We start from the raw sequence: 21,773 nt of genomic DNA, 5'->3' as shown, positions 1-21,773 counted from the left end.
ATATAAAATCACCAGATACACTGAACTTATCATAAGTAAAGCCATCAGCCGCTACATAACAAGTGTTTTGGCACTTTGCACTTTGTTGCTCATCTGATCCTGTTAGTTTGCACCTCAGGACATGTTTGAGCTCTGGTATGATGATCTTTTAATAATGACACTGGCTCAGAGGCAAAGCAGTGAAGTACACGCAGTAGCCTATGTAGGAGTGGGAGCTAAAAAAATACCCTTCAGCCACACATTTTCAGTGCAGCAGATGTCTGACTTAAATGAATCCAAGCTGTACTGTTATGTCACCACTGCCTGTAATTTGGTGAAGACACATAAACCAAGATAAACCTCACCTAACTTCATCACTGAACAGATTTAGGGTTGTAAAGTATAATAAATACATTTCATTCTGCTTCTTAATGCTAGGGTGTTATCATTGCCACTAGTGTGTTTTATTTTTGAAATTAATACAATGTACAATTATGCAAATACATCAAACTTTTGTACAAAAAATAATAATTAAATAATGTTTTGATTATTAATTATCTCTTCTCTCAATTAACTGATTATTATTTAGCTAAAAAATATAAGGCCACAGTTTCCCGAAGCCCAAGATGACATTTTTTCAAATTGCTTATTTTATTCAGAACCCTGAAGATCAAAGAAGACCAAGATAACCAGCAAATGTACATCTGATAAGCTTCAGGCAATTTTTAGCCTTTTGTGCTTAAATGACTTAAAAGATGAGCTCAATCAGTTATCAGAATAGTTGCTAATTAATTATCTGACAATTGACAGAGTATTTATTTCAGCTTTATAGAAATTTGTGATTAACAGTATAGGCCAAATAATTTCAGACGTCTTTGAAACTCATTTTCTTTTAGTTTTTCTATTTCATTTGAGGTTAGTCCACCAACTGTTGCCATTTTGCTGAATAAAAAAGCTCATAAATATGATGTTTATTTTATATTATCTAGGGAGGTAAATGTAATCATATGGCCATGATATTATGAGATTATCCTTGAGTTTTTATTGCAGGGCTTTTGGGTCAGTTGAATTAGATTTTATTTCTCCTCTGATGCTGTCTGCCTCGCAAGAAGGAAAATACAAAATGCTGTCAAATATGATATCGGATGGCCACATTTCAAACACGCAGCCCGCGCTGTTCATTGTCTTCATCATTTAGGTTACAAAACGAACGCTCTATAAAGGGAAAGACGTGAATTGAATCCGGGGGTTCTCAGTCGTCTTCAGACATGCGCAGTAGAGGGCTCGGGGGTATTTGCGTGGTGACTTGAGGCTTGAGATAACTGGGCGCCGCGAACGCGCACGTACGAGCCACACTAGTCACCACCCATTGCGTCAGCGCGCTCCCTCGCCCTTCCGTCAGCGCGCGTGCTCCGTGCAGGATGCTGAATTGTAGGTGATGATGGCGGAAGAGGAGCAACGCTGAGTTTCATCTGAGTTTCCGCCGCAGCTGTAGAACCATCTACAACAGCGTTTCTCTCCGTCGAGACCTATCCCGAGGCGATGGGGAACGAGGCCAGTATGGAGGGGGAGGGACAGGCGGGACAGCCCGGCCCCGCCGTCCCTGCAGCGGGGGCTCCGGCTTCCATTTCAGCACCACCGGACTCTGGACAGCTCATCAAGCCGAGCAATGGAGCGCCAGCCGGAGGAAGCGGGGCTGGACCCGGCCCGGGGATTAACAGGTAGTCGCGAAAGCTAGGACGCCTCTCCGCCAAAACTGTGGAGAGAAATCATGTAGGCTACACGGCGGCGTGGTGTGCAGCCGTACATTAACGTGCAGCGGAGATATAAGATCAACCGACTGCGTATAGATAGACCTGAATGGGTGCTTAATTATTTATTTCAATATCCTTGTCAACACATTTCACCACCCCTTTTTTGCTCTTTTGACAGCACCACCCTATTAATCAACGTCAGTTTGGGTCGAAGTCAAATTTAATATGCAACGCTTTCGATGTAGAATCAATAATAATGTGAATGTAGCTCTCAGACGTTCCAGTAGGAATTTCTACGCCCGTTTTCATGGTGTCTGTCCTGAGGCATCATTAAGTATCATGAATGAAAGAGCGACAATTTTTTTCTCTCATTGCGAGATTGTGCCAAGTAAGTATGAATACTTTGAGATGGATCTCAGAAAAATGAATGTCCCCATAGCCTCAGGTGATAAATAAATTAGAAATGTAAATGATGCAGAGTGCACTGGATCTCACGTTGAAGGGTCCATTACAGGTTGATGCTTCGACATGAATACTAGTAAATACAGAGTCATTGTGGGAAATCACCTTCCTCCTGACGAGCAGACTGTCTGGATCCTGGTGACTATGTAGTATAGGATGCTAGTGTCACTCATACGTCGTCAGTGTGAGCACAGGAGACCAAAACGCATGTGCCATGGCAGTCTCACTTATCAGAGCCCAGTCTCAAATCAATATGCAGTCATTGGAAAATGTTTTTCTCCACCGTCAACTGCACAGCTGCACAGAAAAGGGTCATTTCTCCTGGAGAAGTGTTGTTGCATCTTTCCATAAGAAAATCCAGACACTCAGCTCAGTCACGTTGACAGTGCCGTGTTAAGCATTACACGACAATACTGCCCTGATTTTGGCAGTTAACATATGTAAACCCTATTGTTGGCTTCTACTCACGCTGATAAAATATCAGCCTTTTTTTTTTCCAAAAGCCAGCCCAAATCATTGGCGTGATCACATGCGGTGGCCTGCAGGTTTCTGTGTGGGTGTGTAGGAGGGATTACCCTTCCCAACAAGATCTGATATTGCCTTAATTACACAGTTCAACAGTTGCAGACCTGAATACGCACATGCAGAGAGGCGCAGCTGCGTCTTGGATTTGCCACACCTGCTTACAGTCTGTCTGCACTGTAAAATAGATATATAGATTTCTTCATGCTACAAAGAGTAGAGCCGGTTCCTTGGAGAATATGTCTTTTGTCAGGGCATGATTTGTTTTGTTGCAGAAAGTGGTTTCAGGGTGTGTTTGTGGGCTCTAGGTGTGTTCTGCGAGATAGTGCTATATACTTTTAATAATGTCCAGTCCTCTGTATGTTTCTATTTGGAAAAGCACTCACTGTCCATCCTGTATATTCACTGTGGGGCAGGTTTAAAGGCTCATAGCTCCCTTGTAACCTCATGATTCTTTTATATCTTGATTTCTCTCTGGTATCCACCCCAAGGTATCTCATAAAGTGATGGCTGAGAGACTGAGTGTGCTGGGAGACGGAGGGAGGCAGGGTGAGAAATGGGCAGAGAGAGACAGAGAGTATATCATGTCGCTAATTTAAATGGGTTTCTTAGGATCGTGGGCCCACGTTCAATCTGATTCTTACTTTAACATATTCTTTTACAAAGAGCTTGCAAGAGTTTAGGCAACAATGAGACAGTGGCTGGGTTGAAACTGTAGATAGGAGCCTTTGATCTTAATTAAAACGAGTTGCAGCATTTTATGGGTTTGCCTATTAATATGAATAGGGATATAATATGCCTTTGTATAACCATATTCAAAAATAAGTCCCATATAGGACTTTTTTTGCTCTATTTCAGACCATATTATATTTTATTCATCGCAGTCAGAGAGCTAAATCTGAGCCTCTATAGGAGACTATGAGGCGATGGGAGCCATCCTATGCTTGTGCCTCACAAAGCACCACAATAAATGTTTTCTTCTTTCATCTTAACAGCTTTGACTAAGTGCACAGTCATCCCGACCTGATGACCATAACTGAAAAGCATTCTGACACAAGCTCTAAATATTTCCTGTTTACAACAATGCGCTCGGTGTGCTGTTGCTACATTGTCGTCTCGCTGTTTTCCATCTTAACAACTGAATTAGTGAACAAGCGCATCTTCTCCACCATTTAATTGCTTGTGCCATAAAATGCAGACAGGTAATGATTCAGTCTGTTCAACATTTGCCGTTGACGTTGGTTCTTTTCGAACCCAAACAGAGCTGCAGTTCATAAAACCCATAAAAATAATGGATGTGCTAATGCTCCAAGATGTATCGTTCTAACAGGATGTCCTCATAATTAATTTACCTTCAGCAATGAAAGCACTGTATGTTATGTATCCTACACATACCAAATGGTTGTCATAACTCAAACAAATAATGCAAAAGCAGTTCTTCTTATTTATGACACTCCTACATAAAGAAAATGAATGTCTAGCTGTGAGGGACTGGCAGTGCAGTGATGATGTCCTGCTTCCTACATTAAAAAATTATAAGTTAGAGCATGCTGTGTAATCTTATTTAGATCCCAGTTTTACCGTTTCTTTTCGCTTGCATAGACTTCAGTAGCAAAGTGCTGCAAATTGGTGGTTGGGATTTTTTGTTATACTTGACGAAGCTGACTGAAAACAGGCTGTCAAGTCAAGTGCGTAGCTCTCCACTTCATGTTTTCAGACTGAAGATGGTTTTTCTCTAACATACTGAGACTACACTGCGGCTGAAAGTGAACTTCGCTCAACTCCCACTTACCACATTGAATATCTTGGCAGCATAGATACTGTACCTGGTTTTGTCACAAGTACATACAGTGGATTCAGCTTGCCACTCATCTAAGTTACAGTTATCATGAAACAATATATAGCTGCTGCACAGTTTGTGTGCTGTCTTTGGGATCATTGTTTAAGGTTTACTTGTTGCGAGTTTGAGTGAAATATTTGATAGAATTATGCATGTTTAACAGTTATCACATGAGCCACTGCAGGTTACAAATTAAAGATTGAGCACCACAGCTACTATTTTTACATTTGACCAGCATCATGTGGAATATATTGTCTCCACAGTAAGATTTCAGTCTTCCATGTCTTGACTGCTAATCAGTTATTTTTTGAAGGTTAGCGGAGCTTATCTGATTGTAAATGATGAAAAGTCTGCAGATAATGAACATAAGAAGAGCTGTGACCTATACATCTGCTATCCACCTGTGTCGGAAACCCTGTCATAGTTCGTTTAGTGCACTTTGTGTCAGCCTTGATTTAGCTCTATTTGTCACAGCCTCTGAAACAAATTTGGTTCATTCAAAAAATGAACGACATTAATTGTGTGTCGGATTTCTTTTCATTAGTAGCTATTGGCTGTTTTTTTCCTGAAAGTCAATGAACAACCTTTTTAAAAGGACACATTTGTCATAATTTTTGACAGAGGTACTTGATTAGGTGTCACACCATCTGTGTTCCTTAGTTCTTCTTAACCCTGGCAAGTCACATCAGCACAGAAGACTTCTTTACTAACAACCAAGTGTCCAACAGCCACCGCATGACAAAACAAAATCTGTCTTGCTGAATCATTATAAAGCTGAAAGTATTTCCTACTGGGGAAAGAAAAAACAGAACCTCTTTGAATTTTTCTGACCTGACATTCCCAGTGCTCGCTGAAAACAGCTGCACTAGTTGTTGATGCTATTTTGACAAGCGGATATTTCACGGTGGATGTATTCTTCGCTTGATGCCTCTAACATGCATTTCAACACAGTGCATCTGAAGCCTGCTTCATCCAGAATGTTTTTGCTTTGACCTTTAAATATTACTAAATGGAAGGCACGAGATAGCTTTTCACTCAGAAGCCTCAGCTACCCAGTTTCATTTCCAATGGACAGAGGTATAAATCAATGAGAAACATACAGGATCTCCATTATAGGAATACTGATACTGTATATACTGTATCCATCTAAAATTAAGTACATGTCTGTCAGATTATGTTCCCTGTAGCAAGGGACATATTTGACAAACCAGGTGTCAGTGTGAGGTCACTTTTATATATTTATCTGAATAGAAAAATTGATATTTGTAATGGTATCATTTTCTGTTAATTGTTTTTTTTTTTTTGCAGTGGTCTTTATTGCTCAGTAAACCTTTATGTAGTAGTAAATGTAATGGCTTGGCACTTAGTAAAGGCCTGTCCTGTTGATTTCTACATGCAGAATGAGTATTGACAGCTAAAACATAATGTGGGTGCAACACTGCTTGAAGAATACTGGAGAAATGGCTACACTTGGCTGCTGAGGTTTTACTGAAATAGACTTTAGGTTTATGTTGAAAGAATTCTCTTATTTTTCTGTAGTCAAACTGAAAATGAGCATTAGATTTTCATCAAAATGCTCTGTGGCTTGCACACTGCAGTGGCTTTTATAATACTGGATATTAAATATTGGGTTGTGCTGAATGACCAAATATATCCATCTCTGTGCAAAAAACACTTTGTCTTTGGTTGGATACACTCTCCGTACTGTGATACTGAGTGTTGACATGGCTTGTTGGGTCCCACCTGTTCTGTGTGACAGTGCCAGTAGTCTCTGTTCATCATTATGTCCACTGCGAGCTTGTTAGCATACAATTGGAGAATGTGCAGCACACAGATGAGAAAATTGATGACATTCTCACATCGACCCAGTAAACATAACGCCATGCCAGTGGCCAGTTAGAATGAGTGGTAAAATAAAACCAAAAAACACTTCATGTCTCGTTCAAAAATGCAAGCAGAAGTGCAGTAATGACTTGTTACAGTTAGTGAGGGTTATTAGCTGAACTACTTCTCAGCCTGGGACCAGTAATTTCTAAATATCTTGACGCCATCATGCAACCTCTGGGAACATTGTCAATTAGATTTGTCACCTTGCAACAGAATAGTTAGCCATTTCAACTTGTTTCCAGTCGTTTTGTGCTAAGCTAAGCTAACCGTCTGTTTCCTGTCACCCTTTATTACTAATCAGATATGAGAGTGCTATAAATGTTCTCATCTAACTCTTGGGAAGCCATAAAATAGGCGTCTTTTAAAATGTTAAATGGCTCTTCTAAGATTCACATTGTCCTGCAGCTGCAATGATATTAAAAGTGCTGACTTGTATGTCCTATGTTCCATGTATTATTGAAGCTGTGAGGACAATCCGGCCGTCTTTCTACTTCTTCACGATAGGAAGCTTCTCAGGGAGATCCCATTACTAAAGACTGCAACATACAAACACTTCACTATCCACTTTGTGATAAAGCACGTAATTTGTAGTGCTTTAGACACAAAGCCACAAGTAGTTCTCAGTGGACTCCCATTTGCTGATGGATGAGAATATCGGAGAGATCTTTTGAAAAGGTGGCTTCCAGTTTAAACACTTTTTTTGACTCTCATTAAGCCATGCCTGAGGATTTGCATAAATCACGAGAGACTGCACTCGATGTCTTTGCTATTCAAGTGATACTTATTATGTGAATCTACCTTGTAGCTTGTGAGGACACGGGGGCATGTAAGATTTAGACTTAAATCTAGACTACGCAGTCTATCAGTGATAAGACACTTTAGCGGTATTTGCAAAAGTCCAGTTTAGCCTCAAACAGAGTGAGAGTTGTGGTCGGCAACTGTGTCGCATGTCAAGTATCCACACACAGTCCAGTGATGGTTTAAAAAGTGCAGATTTTTCCCGATGGGCTCACTGTGGTGAACACAGGGCTCCTGTGGAGAGTTGAACAAGGTTAGAGTTGTGCAGCAGCTCAAGTCATCTGCAGTGACTCACAGTTGCTAACATGCTCTATTTTAATTCCGTTGTTCCTCCCTTTATTTCCACCCTTCCTTCACTGTGGATGCAGAGCTGCTGCTGAGACTGCCTTTGAAGATGACGGCCATGACAAAACAAGGTCTAAGTTGTTATGACAGTGGAAATCTTGCATTCTTATTTCGCTTTTCGCACTAAAGCCTCAAGGCCAGAATGAGCAAGAAAGCCAAAAGGTTACAGCACTGATACCTTTGTTCCACCCCAAACATGCTGCTGCGGCCAGAACCAAACAGATTTAAAGTGTAGCAACAAGCCACAAGGAGCACTTCACAGACACTGATAGAGGCAATATGAAATAGTCAACATTTGCCTCTCAGAAACCACAATAATATCTCTTAATGGTATGTGGACCTAATGCATCTAAGAGCTGAAGGGTTCCAAAATGTACGACTCAAGAAGCACTGCTTATTGAAATTAAGTAGAGATTACGGCTTTAAAAACCCCACTTGTGAAAACATTAAATGCAGCACATTAGAATACATACAAATTCATGCAAAATGTATAAGCTACAGTTTACATTTACAATGCAGTGCTTAAATGCTACTAGGTCTAATTGTTACAAGGTTTGCTTTAAATACAAACAAAATTTAGATTCGAGTGTGTTCCTGTGCTTGTATCAATTGCGTATCTAAAAAGCTGCTCTGCTTATGTTTTACAGTGAATTTCAGTTACATTAAAAAATGTAAGATGGTTTTTCCAACTTCAAGTGTACAAAGTTTTAAACTCAATCGTTTGACTTATACAGTAGATTCTGCGATTTGAAGAAATACCACAGACTGCAGTGTTTGTGAATGTGTGCTTGTATAACAATATGAAGGAGTGGACTCAAGGCCTTCCTTAGTCACGCAGACAATTGTAGTATGTGTCAATAGCTTTTCCAGAGAAAAGTGATTTGAAAAAAGAAAAAGAAAGGATAAAAATGAAGACTTAGAAATGTCAACAGAAAGAATGTACGTATGGCTCAACAGTGAATGCACACAACTGTATATACATCACAGTGTTGTGCAAGCTCAAGTGGAAAAGAAGTCAAAATCATTCTTGACCTTGGAAATAGTAGTTTGATGGAATAGCTGGATATAAGCTAGTTCAGGAGTTATTTTGTCAAAAAAATTAATATGATGTTTTTTAAAAATACAGTGTTCACAGTGCAACAAGCACAAACATCTTTTTTGTCCTGGTGTTCAGTTTGAAATACCTGCAATACCGTTGAAAGCTCCCTTAAAGATTTCTGTGTTGTGATATCAGAAAAGTGTATCCAGACCCAGATGGCTGTTTGTAATTAACAGTGGTGTCAAAAAGTTACAGTACATCATAACTGATTGTTTTTCTGTAAAATCAGTCCTAGTGACTCCTAAATTAGAACCTAAATGTCTACCTTTGTTCTCTTTACTTCCTATGCTAGAGCACCTCCATCAGATCCGGGACCGAAAGCAGGAGTCCAGAGCAGCCATGGGACAGGTGACAGGCTGGCCTCCCATGACACACCTCAGCATGCTGCACCCCAGGGAGAGCAGGGCCAGGGTCACGTGGCCAGGAAGAGTCTGCAGGTGGATGTGGGTAGCAGCAGGACTGGGAGGTCCCCTTCTGTGTCCCCAGACCGAGGCAGCGTCCCCACCTCCCCTTACTCTGTGCCTCAAATTGCACCCATGCCCAGCAGCAAACTGTGCCCAGTCTGCAAAACCACAGACCTGATGGGCACAGGGGATGACAAGCCGAACTCCAACACCTGCACACAGTGCCGCTCCATGGTGTGCACCCAGTGTGGCTTCAACCCCAACCCTCACCTCACAGAGGTAGGCAGTGCTGCTTGACCAAGACCATGATAATTCCAGTCATGTCCCTTTTCTATTTTTAGATTGGTTTTTTTTTCTGTTGTACAGTAGTTTACCAGTGTAGGTGATGTCCATCTAAAGTCACCTCCGTCGCTATGTCCTGGGCTACAAACATGGTCAGCATCTGCCACAGTGCATTCATATGGAAAATCTGAAATACTGCAAAAATGGTTAAAAAAAAAAAAAAAAAAAAAAAAAAAGCAGCTGTGTAATCGACTGCACAAACAGATTCGGAATGAATTCAGGCATACAACATTTCAGACCGCCCAGAGGCTAAAGCCAAAAGACGCACAGGGGTGACTGTTTAGTGTAGACTAACGAAAGCACACGCTTATCACAATGAAACACGTAATTAAATCTAAGAATTTTACAAAGCAGACAGAGACATGATACAGTGTCCTTTAAAGTACTTGTTGTGTTGCTCTGCTTTAACATAAACTAGGAGTCTTTATGCCTTCAGGCTTTGTTTTGTGTGACATTATTTCCCCTGTGTGGCGCTACTTACATAGACGTATGAGTCATACATGCATATTGCATGTGTGGGACATCACATGGGTTGCACTTGATTCTGTTAGCCTTAAATTTTTCAAGATAGCCATTGCCTTCCTCTCAGCTACGCATCACCTCTGCTTATTCATAACATCCATAAAAAGGTGGCGTAACGTCAATGCAAATCTTTATGTGCACAGTGTAGATATAGTATATTAACAGCATTCTGATGGGATGAAGGGTGTTAACTTGCATTTTGTAATTTTGATCAAACTGCGTAATTCGGGTGCTGCTTTTTTTGGTTTAATTTTTACTGCGATAATTATTTCTCATTGACATTTATGAGCAATGTTGGCGATGAGTATTGTTATCAAGTTGGCTGTGACTGGCTCACCGGCTGGACTGTACCAGCTGAATGGGAGTCAAGATGTGAATTAGTTGCATGCTGGTTGAGAGCCATAGTGCGCCTTGATTGGTTAAGTGTTTAATAATCTGTTGGGCTCATGAACTTTCATCTCCAAAGACCTGCTCATCACACACTTGCTCTGAGGTGCACAGTAATGAATCAGTCACATCCTATTAGTCATAATGAATCAGAGACTCGTATCTAGAACAAACTGTACATGCTTTTCAGTTGATTCTACAACGTACCGGCACACAGCACATGCGATGTGTATTAACCATATACAGTATGTTGTTCATCCATTCTTACTGACACTAACGAGTGAGTATCCAAATCATGCTAGAAGCCTCTCCCCCCAAAAAACGCTTTTTGTAGCATCATTGAAAGCAGCACATTTCCACAACACATTTCCCCGTCATTCACAATTATTCATGTGCATCTAAGCGCTCATCACTGTTAACAGGTAGCTGAGAGAAGCCTATTGCCTTCATCCTAAAATAAATCACTTGCCTAATTTGAATTAGGCTACGCTTCACTGTTGCTGTGAGTCAAATGTGGCTGTGTCATCTGTCACAAAGTTTCACATCAACTCCAGTGAGTCATGTTGCAAATTGCGGCCAAGATGCAACGTCAGTTAAGCTGGCCTACAGGCTACGAGAGCAACTGTAGGCTGAATAAGTACCAGGATAGAGGCAGTAAATGTTTAGCTTTTGAACCATAAATGTGAATGTACTGGCTAATGGCTGTGTGTAAGCTTGAGTGCAAGCATGCATGAGCGCATATTTGTGTGCATGAGATTGGAGACTGCAAAAGTTGGGAAAAAAAGAAAGCCGTGGGAGATGGAAGTACAAGAAAGAGAAAATGCGTCGAGCAAAGTGGAGACAGAGAGTAGAGAATAGATCACGGCAGGGAGTGAAGGAGAGCATGGCGATAAAGAGAACAGCGGAGGTGGGTACTTTTCAGCTCAGCCTCGGTGAGCTTTTCAGATGCTGACAGGGAGAGAGACACGGAGGGAAAACGCTCAGCCTCCGGAGACCTGAAGATTTACCCCCCTAACCTACTTAGCATGGATTGAGCTTGTGCCTCACTGCAGCATATCTGAAACAGCTGTATCACTCATCAGCAAAACTGATGACGATTGCCGATCAAGGTGATGATAACACTGAGGATGATGATGACTGGAATTACGATTACAGTGATGGTGACTGGTCAACAAACAAAATATCCATACTGAAGAGGCTGAAGTGAAAAGTTCTTCCTAAAAGCAGGGACAGATATTGTTGCCCTTTTGGCGCTTAAGAATTAAATATTTGTATATTAGATAGTAAAAACAAGATTTAGGATTTAATCGTAATACAAATCTTAAAATCCTAGAAATAGTTTTCCCCATTTATAATGAAGTGCAGAGTCTTTCTGGATTTTCTAGGATTCTAATCTTTCATTTGTACATTTGGTGTATTGCAGAAAAAGGATTTGTGGCTTTTTCTCACGAAAACAGTCTCTCATTTATCAGAGTTCCTGGATCACAACCTGCTTTGTAAGTGATGTTTCTGCTTGCAAATACTTTCCAGACACTGACTGACCGTCCCAGATTATATGGATCATACGAGCAAAATGCGTTATTGGAGACAATTTCCCCTCAAATTACAGAAAGGTAGCAGTGCTAATTAAAGTCTTGATAAATGAGGATGATTCCACATTTGGATAGTTGAGATTTTCTTTATTCACTACAAAGACTCAGACAACAGCTCTTTTTGAAACATTTAGTTGGAAGCTGCTTTATTAGTGATACTTCCCTTGTGTTTGAAAGATGAAAATAATTGTTAAACTACAAGTCAGAGCTAAGCTAAACAACCTGGCGATTTCAAAGCAATTTAGGTGTAAACAGCGAGCAGCAAATGGATGTCATATGCCACAGTCTGTTACAGGGCTGTCAGTCAAGCTGAGAAGTTTTATTTAGAGATGTAGGCTGAGAATTGAGATGTGCAAGCAACACGGGAGCTTGTGTGTACGATTTGATCATCTAATGACGTAGATAACACCCAGAATATAAAAAAATATATATTTTGCTTGGTGTTTGAAAAAATTGTTGTGAGGAAGGTGCTCGATTAAAAACGTAGCGATGAAAGAGAGAAGGAAATCCTTGAAGTCGGGGAAACAAGACAGTCTAAAGACAGACTTTAAAAACACAGAACAAGAGCATGGAGAGATAGTGAAAATAACACAGACATGCTCCCTCGACAGTGTTCTCCCACCATCATACAGGGGAACATCTGCTTTATAATTGGTCCAGTTTCTATTTATAGACTCTACCCTCCTTCTGTCTGCAGCGATGGCCCGGTCCTGAGAAGCCACAGCTGAAAGACAGAGAGAGAGTTGTGTGAAAAAGCTGTGTGATAGCAGGAGGAGACAGAATGGCAGAGAAAAACATCATCATAAATTAACCATAATAGCTGGAGTGTTCATTCTAACGTCATGCAACTCTATTAACCAGCTCCTGGAAGAAAAATAGAATATATAATACATAGAAATAAATCAAAAAAATAATCCTACTTTTGGAAACAAAGCCTTTTTTAATACAACTTGGTTTGGTTCTCCGTGATGAAGGCCTCAGCATTGCTAAAATACTCTGGAGATGGATCTAAAGCATTCTTTGAACATGTCATGAAATGATGACTTTTTAATGTCTTTGTTTGAAGAATGCCTCAGAGGTGCTTCTTTGTCCTTTAACCAACAATCCCACAAGCTGAGGAACAGTTTTAACAAATGCTCCCACACAGAGATGCTCTATATATCTCCTCCTTCCTGTTCAAAATACATCAGGTAGGTGGCCACAGCTGACAACTGCACTAGATAGATTTAGCAACCAAACTGATAGCAGTGGCATCAATTTGGACTCCAGAATTCAGTATTTCTCAGTATACAATTTACAATCAAAAGGCTCATTTTTCACTGTAATAAAAAGTCCTCCATGAAAACAGCACAGCCATGGGTAGTTATAATGCCATAAATTATAAAAAGGACAGCATCAAAAGTTATATTTCTACACTTATTTTACAAAAATGTAAAAAACGAACAAACAACAACAAAAACGAAATCAGCATATACAAAATGTTCCAAAGTTGTCACAGATGGTACTAATACTGGAAAACATGATGACTCTACATACTACAGATGTTTTACTACTTATATCTTAATTTTTTCTATGTTTTCTTCCTGGTTTCCTATCTGCTCTGTGTAAACACAGCAGCGTCAGTATGAGGCTTAAATTTGTCAGTCACATGACTAAATGAGTCGTAATGTTGTTTCACATCTGCTAGATGTATCAATAGAAAACTGTTTGCTGTCATGTTTGCCACAAACAGCTTTATATGTTAATGTGTTTACAAAGTCTTATATTTTTTTTCAAGAGGTCTATAACTTCTTTCGATTTTAAATGTACAGTTACCTTCAGTTTTCCAACATCAGTCTTTTGTTTAAACAAATAGATATACAAAAAATAAAAGTTGTTTTTAGCTGTGACCAGCGGCTAGTCTGAGTCATTCTAGTGGTCAGTCAGTCTAATGATATTCCAGCTCTCTCCTCCTGCAAATGCTGCACATGTACACTGTGGGATACAGATTTATCGTAAAATGCCAAATTTCTCAGTCAGAGATAGGACTGTTTTAACTTACCTTAAGGCAGCACCAGGTTCTAATCCCAAGGCCGAAAATTGATTTTCGCATCCTGCTGCAGCAGCACCAACCTGGGAGAACAAGTTGTCTATAGTGCCATAAGTAAACATTCTGTTATTTTTTCAAAGTGTACTTGAAGGCAGCTTTGTAGGTTGAGAGTGTCTCAGGTACAGTTTTCATCTTAGTTGGACCCTTAACTTGTGATTACTTCTAAACTTTTCAAAAGTGTACTTCAGTGTACCTCCAACTCGGAGCTCCTTCAGTTGTTCCAGTATTTGTGCTATTTTTACGTGTGTGAACCGTTAGAACCCACCATCATCCATGGTTTGATTTTTCTTCTATTAAGCACAAATAATAGCTGGATGAAAAATAAATCACGTAAATGTAAACTAAAATGATGCAGTCATATCAGTGAAGAATAAGTCCATTATACCTCGGGAGAGCCAGAGCATGGTTCCTAATCCCTTCAAATTAATTCAAATGTTTAGCATCACACATTTCTAATCCCTTCTAACTTTGTATTATGTGGCACAAGAGATTCAATGGCAAAGCAGAAGACAATGAGATTGTTATACACTTTATATATATATCTGTTCAGATTGCATTTTTTTTTTAAAATACATGATATCTGTACAATATGGGTGATCTACGAAAAATTGAATGTAGCAAATCAGGATGGGATTTACTGACACTTTGTCTTTAGAATAATATTGAATGTTTCGTATAGGGAAATGCTATTTTAGTTCAGCTCTTCTGGTTTGAAGGCAAGTTTTCATTTCCTTCAAGGTTAGATAATTGATCAGATGTAATTTCAGTTTTCTAACATATTTTCTTCTCATTATTTATTTCAGTTTTTCAGGAACTGACAGTCTCCCGTAGTGTCTCTACATCTTCTGTCTAGTGAATAATTTTCAGCTGAGAGATGCTAAATTAAATGAATGAAAAAATATTCAGAAATCAAGTGTGATAGGTTTGTTTACGAGCCGAGCTACTATTCATCAAAGGCTTCCGCATGAAAAAGATGAAACTGTAATTATTTTGAGGACCAAATGAGCCATATAGTTTCGATTTAGTTTCTCACAAACAAGACAGTAACAATCAAGCAGCCAATGTGTCTTTTGTTGAGTTAGAAACTGAGGAGTATCACATTCCACTATGGTGTAGATTGTACAGTATGTACAGTAATTGAATATTCACTAACCATTAGAGCAATCTCATCTATGTACAGCAACAAATAGTGATTTCCAAAGTGTTTATATTAAAAGGTTACATTTTATAAATCTTACCTGTACAGCTTGGCTTCTTAGATGACACCCAGTGATTTGGAAATTAAAATCATAGGTTATCTTAACAAGCAGGCTTGGTATAGCATAATAATGTGTGTTAAATTTCCATCGTCTGTCCTACTTACTGCAAATTCTCTCATTAAAATATGAGACAAGAAACTTCTTACTGAATATATACATTCAACCTATGAAATATCCACACTGTATAGAAGATGCCCGTGCTTGGTTGACTGTTTTTCAATACAATGCTTTAGGATGTCATCACAGACTGGGACATTAAGTGGACAAACAGTGGGAACTGGGTCAGGAATCCAGCTGAGACACTACATGCTCAATTTTGCATATACCAAAATATTTTGCAATGAGAACTGCCAGAAACTAAATCTGGGACACTGGTTTAATTATTACCCTTTAACTCATTGCATTTAAAGTCTCCATCTCACTACAGTTGTTTGAACTGTTCTCTCCAGCAAAGGGTAACATAAATCATCTTATTGTGCTGGTGTGTGGAGAAATCACATGAGCACTTTTGGTGCATTTGAGACAGAGATGCACTAAAAGCTCACATTCTGCATCACAGTTGCCAATCTATGCATTCTTTATTCTATTTAAGCCACATATGCTAATTTTGCCCCCCTTCCTATTATAGCCCCCTATTGTTTTTGCATCTAACAACAATTAAGACCGTACTATGCACTGTTTTCTTTTGTCTAATAATTTTTTCATGTCATTGCACATTTATGGTAAAGTCTTTATTTTGTGTTAATGTACATTATTATGTTGTCATCCAGTAAAAGCTGCACTTTACAGTAATACATACAAGTACCACAATGGCACAGAATGCAGGCTCAAACATTACAGCTGACTACAGTCTACATCTCTAAGACACAGACACAGTTTCAAAAGAACTGATTATTAAAAGCTTCACAACAGAAGCTTTTGCAGGATTATGATATTTCACTGCATTACGGTGCACATATGTTTATTACATTGTGCTCATCTGCTCTACTGTATATCAAAATTTAATGTTATGCACCCTGCACTACTTTCCTGCATCCTCAGTAACACCAGAACTCCCCGCTGTGTCCAACACTGCACCAGCACACCTGGTGAGAGACATTCAATAAGCAGCATGGAAAGAAATGTAACAATGATTTCGCACAACCGCTCATAATTTTGAGTGATCCTTGTTTTTATGAACTTCGTTCTTTGCTTGGCAACGTTTAGGAGTAAAGCTGACGTGCTTTATTGTGATTGCTCTTGTGCAGTTGTTTGTAGAGCTGCTGTGTTTGAGTTAAGCAGAGGCAGAGACACAAATTGACAGAGAGAGAGACAGAGAGAGAGGAAGGGAAAGAGAAGACAGAGGCAATGGGAGGAATTTCAATGTCTTTGGCCCAATTTGCAATGAATTGATAAACCGCTACATTCCAAGCATCCTGATCCCCTAACTGCAGTGCTCAGCTGGTGTACGTACTGCACGGCGCTACCGCATTGTGCTCCCTGAGACAGTGCATCTTTCTTCATCTGCATCTTTGTCAGCTCATGTTTGACTCTGTCTCTGAGTGCGTTCGTTACCCAGCTTTTCCAGGGGATGATGGACCGCATGATGTCTCCAACTTGTCAACAAATGCACGGAGAGGAAAAAGTGGGAAACTTTGTGCACCTGTGTGATGTATGGTGTGTTACATCTTCTAACGGGTGTGCGTGTGTGTCCCTGTTACCTCACTCCTGAGCTGAAAATTCTCTACTTTTTACACTTTCAGGAGCATTTTGGGTCATAGGAGTGCTGTTCAGGTCAATGCTGCACAAATACTCAAAATCAATTATTTAAAGGCACAATTGTGATTAAAATATTACCTTCAAACAAAAAACAAAACAAAACAAGCAAAACAAAAAAAAAACATGAGCTTTAACCTGCTGTTAATTTGTTGTAGGTTGACAGCTACAGCCCAGACTTGTAAGTAGCCAGACAGATTTTTTGTTCTTCAGGCTTTGAGCTTAAATTAAACTTGTATACAACATTGCAGTGTCAAGTCTTGACTTTAGTTTGAGTAGGTTTATGTCTTTGAGGTAAGCCTATTTTACACATAATGCCTACACTGAAGAGTTGAAATGAAACTGGACACGCATGGCTCACACTCGATTGAGAGTCAGGAACTGCCATTTAGGTGTCAGTTTGAGAGGTAATGCAGTGACCTTGTGAGTAAAGCAGATGATAAGGAGGCTCACAAAAAGCAAAAGTCTTTCAGAGACATCAAAGATAGCTTTCTTGTTAAAGGGAACAGTTTCGTACCATTCTAAAAAAAACAGGTATATAATGGAAAACGAGAAAATAACCTTGTGGGCAGCAGAGCCAGAGTCTTGTGGATAACTGGAACTTCAAGAATGCTCTCTGGGATCTTTCCTTATTAGTGATCAAGAGTAGACTTTTGGACAGTGAGCTCTGAGGCCAAGCGTTAGCATAATCTGATTAAATGTTTAGTTGAGAGACAGAGCAATTAGACAAAAATTAAGCTGCAACCCTTTTTAAAATTGCTAAATCATGTAATTAATTTAGTCAGCTGTCAAAAATATAAAATGTAAACTGAATCTGATCTGGAATTTGACTGTTGAACAAAACAACAATCTGCAGATGTCATGTTTGGATCTCAAACACTGTGCATGCAATATTTTTTGCAGCACTTTTCTGACATTGTACACACCAAACTATAAGCCGATTAATTGAGGGAAAGAAATTGGCAAATAAAATGATTAAAAACAAGAATTAATTGCTGCACTAGTGGATATGGCTCAGAGTCTGAGATCATACCCAAATCAGTATAAAATTTAAAATGTAAATATGTGTGTGTGTTGCCAAGGAGGCTTTGCTCTCATTATTTGATCTACATCCAACTCTCTGTAGGTCCTTGCTGCTAAAAGGTTCTATTTCTGGCAGCAAATTGTTCTTCATGGAGCCATAGTGCTCGAGCATCCTATTGGCAGACGTTGAGGTCCCGCCTCATGACCTTTGACGTGCGTCATACCACTATACCCACATGCAAATGCACATGTAGAAAGCTAATAGACAAACTGGATGACTGTATGAAATAAAATCCCCATGAGAGGCTTCACTAGTGTGTAGATGGTGAGATGAAGATGGAGACAGAAGAAAAAAGTTAGAGTGAGTGATGCGCTGTGAGAGATGCTGATAAGAAAACAAAATAAAGATGAGTGAAAGAGAACAAGATGGAGGGTTGCAATAGAGAAGTCATAGAGAAGCAGGGCAGGAGGCAGAGTGTGCAGTGGGCTTGTTTTTTGCTGATACAGATCAGATTTCATAAAGATCCACATGATTGCCTCATAACAAGGGGGACGCAGAGAGGAATGAGATGGAGAGATGAGGCGGAGGCAAGCAGAGACATGAAGAAATTGATAAATAGCTGCTTACCCTCCTCGCAGCTGCTTTCTTTGTTTTTCCGGTTAGTTTTTTCCCCAGTGGACTTAACATGATTATCTTAAGTGTAATTTGGAAAGAAAAAAACATAAAGGACAATAATAATGATGGAAAGAGTAGTTCTCACACGAACCTCTCTTGGCTGTAGAGCCTTGTGCTGCTCTGGTGTTGGATTTTTTTCTCTGTCCACATTACTCTGACAGTTCCCAGGGTTCACCACTGCTTCTCAGTTTCACTGATTGACAGTGAAAACCATGGCCTCATCACTTCTTATACTGGGGATTGGCAGAGGGGCAGGCACCAGGCTCATCCATTTGCAGTAAACCTGGAAACATTGGTCGTGGTTGCTGGGAGCAGTTAATGTTCTTCATAATGATCGAAGTTGCCCCATTAAACAACTTGCAACAGTCTGTCAGTAGCTGTGTAGTTATGGAGCTGTTAAAGACGAGAACTTCGGAAATGGGTTGTGAGCTGATTTTTGTTGTACCACTTGTTATTGCAGGTTCACATGAGGCCATCAGGCCTAAACGTTTTTTCCCCATCCAATAATTAGAAAAGGAACATCTATGAAATAATAAATATGTCTTAGATTTTTTAAGCTATTAAACAACAGAAACAACTCTTTGAACAATTAAAATTTTAGCCATTAATCTGATAGAAACTGTAATATCTATTTCAAGCAGCAACTCTCGGGCTGAAGGTATCAACGCCTGCAGTTACTCGAATGGCCACTTGAAATTGCCTCCAAAGCTAGTCCATCCCCATAGACCCCCATGTCAAAATGTAAAACTTTACAACAGAAATAAACCTGTTTAGAACATGGTACAAAAACAGTTATTGTCTCTACAGTGAATTTTCCCATTATGAGAACTGTATGGATGATGAATGCTTATATAAGTCACATCTGAATAATTTTAAGGCATAAGATTATGCATAATTAAGGGTGTGGCCACTTTGAGTCACAGACGGGTACCATTGCAGGACAATCCATGGCCCAGAGATGTTAACATGGCTCGCCTCAGCTCCACTCAAACTGCATCCTCTTTGCATATTTTTGGATGTCTTGGGAGCTAGGTGAAGTAACTGAATGTAAAAACTGCTCTTTGGGAAAACTATGGGTGACATTTTGAAGGGTTTATAAATCTGTACATGTAGGCTTTGGTCGTGAAGAGCTACATCAGGATATTACTTTGTCTTTCATGTATGTAGGGAGCCTGCACAAAGTCTGTCAGCTCGGCCAGAGGCAGTCCATAATGAGCATGATCTCTCCGACTCGTTGATTGTTTCTGTGTTTTGCCTGAGGGAGGTTGAGAACTGAAACGATTGCTAATAAATCCATTATTGCAAGTTAGACAGTGTGCAAGTATCTGTTTGCAACTGATTGTTTTTTCAACTAGAAGTAATTGTCAGAAACACAATGCCACAACTATTAGAAATGCTGAACATCTCAGCAAAGTTTGATTTACTGTACTGCAACAGTAACCACACCTGATGGGGATCCAGAACACACTGAGCACATTTCTACATCGCTTCAGCATGAACTTTGACCACTGGGGGCCGACAAAAATAGCCTGCTTCGAGACCTGAGAGTGGCTGGGCACATCTCAATTTTCTCAGCAATTTAAATAGTGTATAATTATGAATGAATGATGAAGTACCACAAAATGGCCTACAGCAAAATTACATATCAGCTGGGGCTAAGTTGGAGTTTCTTGTTTAACTAAAAATCACAGTACAGCAGTGAGTCAGTGCTTTGCAGTATGTAGAGCAATACTACACTTCAGGTCCACTGACTCATACTATTGTAGTTAAATTCTGAAGTGACAACCTGTCTACTGGCTTATATAAAACATTTTGATTGCCGTATTTACCAAATAATTTATGTTACACTTACAATTTTATTACAGATGCACAATTGTCATCTTTTTATCTGCAAACATTCACAATTACAAGAGCTAAACATGTTTAGCGGACATTTTAAGTGTTATAATTTTTGATACAGTAGTATACAGTCATAAAGTTTTGGTCATACTATAGTAAAACTTTGCTGCTAGTGGTTGACAGTTTTTACAAGAATATTCAAAAGTCATAGGATTATAGTAAGCCCATAAGCTGTGTGATTCTGCATATAGTGCACACGTATATGAGCGTGTAGATGCTGTTTGTGTGTTTGTGAGCGTGTATTCAGTCGTGTGTTGAATCAGTCTTTCATGGCCACGGGTTTGCAAAAAGATCTGATTCTACAGAAGAAGTCATTTTCAGTCATCATTTGAACAGAGCTAAATTCTATGAGCTGAAGTCGAACCAAAATCTTTCTGAATCCACCTTCACAGACTTAACAGGAATTCTGGCCCAAAGGTATTAAGGAGGAAGCCAACAGCCAGGCCTCCCACCTCACTCTTTACGTCCCAGACCTCCAACCGATCCCCAACCCTCACAGAACCTTTCTCTGACTGCATTTATAATGCATTAAGGCATTGTGCAATGACCACGATTCCAAGAAAGCTACAATAGTGCAGCAGCTGTCAAAGCACCAGGATGCCAATTACCACGTATGGCCATGTGCCATCTCTAGTGCCTCTTTCTGACTTTCACCTTCTTATGTGCTTATATGGAGCAGAAACAGAACAAGAAAGAAAACAGGATACACAGAAACATAAAGGAAATGGCTACAGCAGGAGAAACAGGGAGATTGGTGGGAGGATTTTAATGAGGAAGGGAACATATTGTGTAATGAGAGAGAATGTAAGAGAAAGCAGAAAGGCAAGAGACACAGAAAAGACATGAGGGAAGATTACAAAATCGGGGGCAGTTATGATTTATTGAAATTGTCCGGAGTTCACCCCATCTGTCACATTTATTTCCCACACATATGAAAATTGGTAAATGATGTTTACCAGTAAATGCCCGTGCGGAGGCATGGGGATGCTTAAATCTTTCCTCAATGAGATATTTTACATCATTCACAATCATTATTTCATTCAATCATTTTCCACACACAATTTTTCCTATTCAGAGCAGGCTGGAGGCTACCCCAGCAAGCATTGGATAAATGGAAGGCAGCCAGTCTGTCATATAAA

General features: G+C 39.7%; 1 protein-coding gene across 2 annotated transcripts in view; it reads left to right on the top strand.

Annotated features, from left to right (window-relative positions):
- Nucleotides 1–1,386: 1,386 nt before the first annotated feature.
- The window catches only part of bsnb (bassoon (presynaptic cytomatrix protein) b), a 65,557-nt gene continuing 45,170 nt past the window's right edge, over nucleotides 1,387–21,773 (top strand). For both annotated transcript variants that reach the window (XM_023262225.3, XM_023262224.3), the window contains exons 1-2: nucleotides 1,387–1,700; nucleotides 8,979–9,369. In XM_023262225.3, the coding sequence (XP_023117993.2) occupies nucleotides 1,522–1,700; nucleotides 8,979–9,369 (570 nt within the window). In that variant the 5' untranslated portion in view covers nucleotides 1,387–1,521. The remainder of the gene's footprint in view (nucleotides 1,701–8,978; nucleotides 9,370–21,773) is intronic.

The sequence above is a fragment of the Amphiprion ocellaris genome, chromosome 5 (assembly GCF_022539595.1).
Source record: "Amphiprion ocellaris isolate individual 3 ecotype Okinawa chromosome 5, ASM2253959v1, whole genome shotgun sequence".
In the NCBI taxonomy this organism is placed as follows: Eukaryota; Metazoa; Chordata; class Actinopteri; family Pomacentridae; genus Amphiprion; species Amphiprion ocellaris.
Note: the sequence above shows the minus strand (reverse complement) of the source record. Positions and strands in the feature narration are given on the sequence as shown.